General features: G+C 44.4%; 1 protein-coding gene across 1 annotated transcript in view; it reads left to right on the plus strand.

Moving 5' to 3' along the window:
• LOC103756274 (lethal(3)malignant brain tumor-like protein 3) overlaps positions 1-5,327 on the plus strand; it is a 39,756-nt gene that overhangs the window by 13,386 nt on the left and 21,043 nt on the right. The window contains exons 2-7 of the mRNA XM_029963013.1: positions 439-496; positions 1,549-1,637; positions 2,775-2,879; positions 3,206-3,341; positions 3,826-3,917; positions 4,850-5,002. Coding sequence (XP_029818873.1) covers positions 439-496; positions 1,549-1,637; positions 2,775-2,879; positions 3,206-3,341; positions 3,826-3,917; positions 4,850-5,002 — 633 coding nt within the window. The remainder of the gene's footprint in view (positions 1-438; positions 497-1,548; positions 1,638-2,774; positions 2,880-3,205; positions 3,342-3,825; positions 3,918-4,849; positions 5,003-5,327) is intronic.

Consider the following 5,327-nt stretch of genomic DNA (forward strand, 5'->3'; position numbering starts at 1 on the left):
CTTCCTTCAGGCCTTCAGCAATGACTTTTTTTCCCCTTCTATCCATTCCCTGGCATGGAAGGACACGAGAAAGGGAAAGGAGAATGGAGTTACAGTAATGCTGCTGACTTGAGGAGCAAATCCTGCACTGCAGAAAGCAAATCCTCTGTATTGTAATGGAGATTTTGGGCCTGTGCTGCTCTTCTGCAGCCACATTTAAATGAACTCCAGGAGCATGTATTAAATAACTTGTAAAGCACTTTGGGATACTGCAGGATCAAAGTTATCTGTGTAGCATTCCCTACTGCTGTTCTTGCAGGGTTATTCAAGAGACATAATACTGGCTAATAGTCCTGTTAGTAGTTACCTGTTCCATCCTTATTGTACCTGCATTGTGAGATGATCAGAGGGAGGGAAAACCAACCTTGCTAAACTTCTTTTTAACATATCTGTGTCTAGGAGAAGAATAAATCAAATAATATGAAAAGCCGCAGAAACACTAAACCAATAAAACAAGGTGAGCTAAGCTCAGAGTCTCTTTTCTTTAATGTTTATAGATTTTTTTTTTTAGTAGCTATTATAAAGTGAATAATAATAATAATAATAATAAACAACAGAAGAGGAAAGGACAGTAGAGCTCATTTCACATTCAGAGTAGCTTATTAGGTACATAACCCTCTTACCACAGGCAGCTTCTGGGATGTATTAGGGGGAATATCCTGGATTTCCCTGCATGATGGGCACAGTGTGAGGATCTGGAAGGAGCCAGCCTGATCCAAAGCTCACTGAAGACAATAAGAATCTTCTTTCCATTGACTTTGGAGAGCTTCAGAGCCAGAACCTATAATGCTAAAGAGAAAATAAGTTGTAAACAATGAGATTGATTCTAGACTGTGACTGAAATGTGTTACATACCTTAAATGAGTTAGTGTGTTACTGGGGGGAGATGTTTAATGTACATTTAAAACGTAATTTTCTGTGTGTATGACTGTGGTTCTAGAATGAATCCAAGTTATTTTCATTAGCTGGGAGCTGCCTCTCTAATAGATGCATTGTGTTATTAGAAGGCTATAAATACATGTGTGTGTGTATATATATATATTTATAAAATCTTGTGAACTGAATGAAAATTCACTTGGTTTTTCATCTATTGTATTTTAGGTTTATTGCAGCTGCAGTTATATGCCTCTCTGTGCTGTCTGTTAGCTTATATTTAACCCTTTATTCCTCTGTGAAATACCAGGAGAAGGAATTAATTTCCACATTTTTAAGTTATTCTGCCTTGTCCAGGCTTTCCACTGGCACCTTTCCATGGGCATCTTGCCAGGGAATACGGGTGCCACAATCCATTTGACCTGTGACAAATTTTCATTCAGTGAGGAATGAGCACGGTTTTCCTGCTGCTGGAATTCCTCCTTTTCCTCAAAAGTTGGGTAACACTGCCTCCTTTGGGGTGCCACAGCAAACCAGCTGGAGTGTACGTGGGAGGAGAAGGAGAAGAGAGGAGGAGAAAAGCGGGAAGCATCGGAGAGAAACATTGATTTTTCCTCTTTGTTTTTGATTAATTAGTGCTTCCTGGAAAGAAGAAGGTATGGAACTGGGTTTCCTACTTGGAAGAGGAACAGATGCCAGCTGCTCCCCTCAAACTGTTCAGAGAGGTTGGCAGCTTTTTCCACTCCCTTGCTCTGTTTTTCTCAGGCGGCATTGCAGGATTTCTGGCTCGGTGGAGTGGGGTTGGAGACCACCCTCAAGCCAGCAGTAACATTTCTGAGTTGTTCTGGTGCAAACAGGCAGAGAAACCCTCACACGTTCCTGTGCAATGAGGCATCTGCCCTGGGAGTCTCATCCCAAACCAGGGTATTAGAAATGCTGGTTGGATCTCACTCCCAAATAAACAGCAGCTCTTTGGATCAGCTTTGCTCTGGATAAATGGGCTGGTAGGCAACATCCAAGGGCTGCTGGAGGGGGACAGCTTAATGTCTGTCACATACCTGTGGCTGTACAACAGCCCTTCCAGCCTTCCCTGTGGGAAACTGGAGTCAGTCAGCTCTGGGAATGTTGTGGATTCACTCAGTGAGTGTCTGGCAGGAGGGAGGGAGGGAGCTGTGTCCCTTCAGTGAAGGTGGCAGAGGGGAGTGCAGCCCTGGGGAAGCTGCTCCTGCACATTAAACATTCAGCTCCCTGTGAGCTCCTCAAAGCCCAGGGCTGTTGGTCCTTCCAGAGTGAGCTGAGCAGGAAGGTCAGGTCCTGCAGAGAGTCAAAAAGCCATTTACAATCCCAGGTCAGGTTTATTTTAAACCTTTACTACACTTCACTTGTTTCGTTTGTATTGAAAAACACAAATGTTTTCTGGAGTAACTGGGCTCCAGATCAAACCTGCCTTGTCCCTTTCAGCATTTGAAGATGCCAGGTTACCTCTGGGGAGAGTCTGGACTGACAGACAAAGTAATTTGAGCTTTCCCACCTCTGTTTCTGCTTCGGGCTGGGAAAGGGATTCTTTTGTGTTTGAGAAGAGCTCATTTCTGCATCTGCTCAAAGATTTGTTCACAGCTAATTGCAACAGGCTCGTGGTTCAGTGTTTTTGAGAGATTCATTAGAATAACAAATCTGAAATCCTGTGATCATGCCATTATTGATCCCTGAACCTGCACCTGTCTCTTCGAGCAGCAATCACTTGGGGCTAGAATTTTCTTCTCTGAGTTGAACATTTGAAGCTTTGAGTACATCTAATGACTGCTCTGCAATAGATTTTTGTCTCTAGGAATTGAAAGCAAGTGTTTCTTCCCCCCTCACAGTATCAATCATTCCCACAAGGCCGGAATGGATTTAAAGTTGGAATGAAATTGGAAGGGCTGGATCCTGAACACCCCTCTCGATTCTGTGTTCTCACAGTGGCTGAGGTAGTTGCTTTTCCTGTCTTTGGTTCCAAAAGTCCCATGTACATTGAGGATTTTTTTTTTCCAGTAAAAAGTAGAAACATAAAAATAATAGTACATGAATTAATTAATGGTTAGGAGTTCCAGGTGACAGTGAAGGAATGCTGTGATGTGGTTGAGGGTCTCTGCCTGAAATCCTTCCTGTCAGATTTTTGCAATCGTAGCTCAGAATAGCAAACCTTTTAATGGCCTGTAATGAATAAATATGGGAAAGAACAATGCAGTTGATTAGTGATTTTCTTTAAGTTCTTTATGACCCTTTCTGGCAATCAGAGCTCCTCTCATTGCAGATCCAAGGCTACAGGATGCGACTGCACTTTGATGGGTATCCAGAGTGTTATGACTTCTGGGCTAATGCTGATTCCTCAGACATCCATCCTGTGGGCTGGTGTGAAAAAACAAGCCATAAGCTGCTCCCTCCTAAAGGTATGGAAAAAAAAAATAGAGTGGTGTACAAGAAACCATAAATTCTCCTAAGAACTGGCTGTCCTGGCTCTGCGTGTTTCATTTTTAGTGTGATTTCAGCATGGAACTCGATCTGAGGGGCTAAAGGGAAGAGGTGTAACTAACACAGTGACTCACAGAAGAACAAAACAGTTTCTTTTTGATGTTCCCAGAGAGTGACGTTGTTAGTCAAATTAGAAACTCTGTATTGGATGTCTCCTTGGGGTTCAGGACTTGCTTCTTCCCTGCATTCGATTTCCCAGAAACATCTGAAGGTTGAGATTAATGATTGGCCATTAGAGTGAAAAAGAGAGAGATGCTTTAGCTGGAATGCACATCCCCTGAAGATTTTAGCAGGGCAGTTATCATGCAAAGTTCATATTCTTCCCAGGTAATTTCCATTTCTGAAAAGCCTGTCGGAATGTTCCGGGGCCAGGTAGAACAATTTTTTTATCTCTCTTCCCAGGTTTCAAGGAGGGAGAATTTAATTGGACTTCCTATCTGAAGAATTGCAAAGCTCAAGCAGCTCCAAAAAGCCTTTTTAAGACCCTCAGCACTGTAAGTGGTGATGTGGAATAGAAGGTGTTTCAATAGGTCTGGTGCTAAGTGAATTTTGACCAGATTATTTACATGGTTTTAATATGCTCATGTCAGAGGTACAACTGTGGTACAATCAGATGCAAACTGCTTCCTGCTGTGATTTATTTTTAAGATGGAAAACTAGTACAATTTTTCTTCCTTCCCCTAGTCACTGACTTCCCAGAGAAAGAATTTGTATTTCCCTTCCTCCTTAATGCTGGAGGAAAAGATTTACTGGACCATTTATTAAATATATTACAGCCGTCTGTTTTGCTGTGTCCCTGCAGTCGGGATATTTGTGTCCCTTTCCCCTAATTTAATCATTTCCAAAATAATTTCTGGTTTCCAGCAGCATGCTCATGTGTGCCATGGGATTCATTATGGGGCTGTGGATCTGGAGCATTTTTCATCCTTCACCCCCTGGTGCTTTCTTTGTGGTTGTTACCCTCAGTCCCTGCCTCACCCTCCCTGCCATCTGTGTCACTCCAGTGACACAAAGGCTGATGGATTGGACACTGCAGATGGACAGGCACTGACTCCAGTGGGATCAGGGCCCAGCTCTGCTCTGCTTCCCACTGAGTCTCTTCTTCTCCTTGAGGACTCCCTGAACTTTTCCCCCAGTGAGACAGGACCTGCCACACCCATCACTGCAAAGGCATTTCTGTCTCAGCCTGGGAGTCTGTGGTGCTGGGTTTACCTGGAAATGCTGTTTCTCGAGCCACATCAGCTCTTTTTTGGCAACAGAAACAGTCATTGCCAGAACTCAGGGAAATCCTGCCTGCAGACCTCTTGCTGGTAACTGCAGTGTGTTTTGGCCTGTGGGTTTTGGGGTTACAAATGAGTTTGTAAGGAGAATTAGGCTTGGCCAACAGCGTGGCTGATTTTCCCTTCCCTGTTGTCCTGTTCCTCAGCCTGTCACACCCTCTGGGTTTCGTCTGGGGATGAAACTGGAGGCAGTGGACAAGAAGAATCCCTCCCTGATCTGCGTGGCCACCATCACAGACGTGGTGGACAACAGGCTGCTGATCCACTTCGATAACTGGGACGAGAGCTACGACTACTGGTAAAGAGATCCCCTTTCCCACACACACCTGCAAGGGGACTGGGCTTGGTTTTGCTCCTCCACTGAGGGCAATCGTTGGTATTTCCAGTGTAGCCACGAAAGTTGGGATCTTAAATGGGTTTGGAGGCATGTGAATAATTCCTTTGGGTTTTCCCAAAGAGATTGCTCAGGAGTTTCCATCCTGGTTGAGGGCTGGGCAGCTCAGGGTAGAACCAGTGTGGGGGGGCCTGAGTTGTCTGGGAAGTGTTGGAGGTGAGAAGCATCCTTGTGCCTGAAGGGGCTCCAGGAGAGCTGGAGAGGGACTTGGGACAAGCGGTGGAGGGACA

Source organism: Manacus vitellinus, unplaced genomic scaffold (genome assembly GCF_001715985.3).
Source record: "Manacus vitellinus isolate BGI_N305 unplaced genomic scaffold, ASM171598v3 scaffold_52_pilon, whole genome shotgun sequence".
NCBI lineage: Eukaryota > Metazoa > Chordata > Aves > Passeriformes > Pipridae > Manacus > Manacus vitellinus.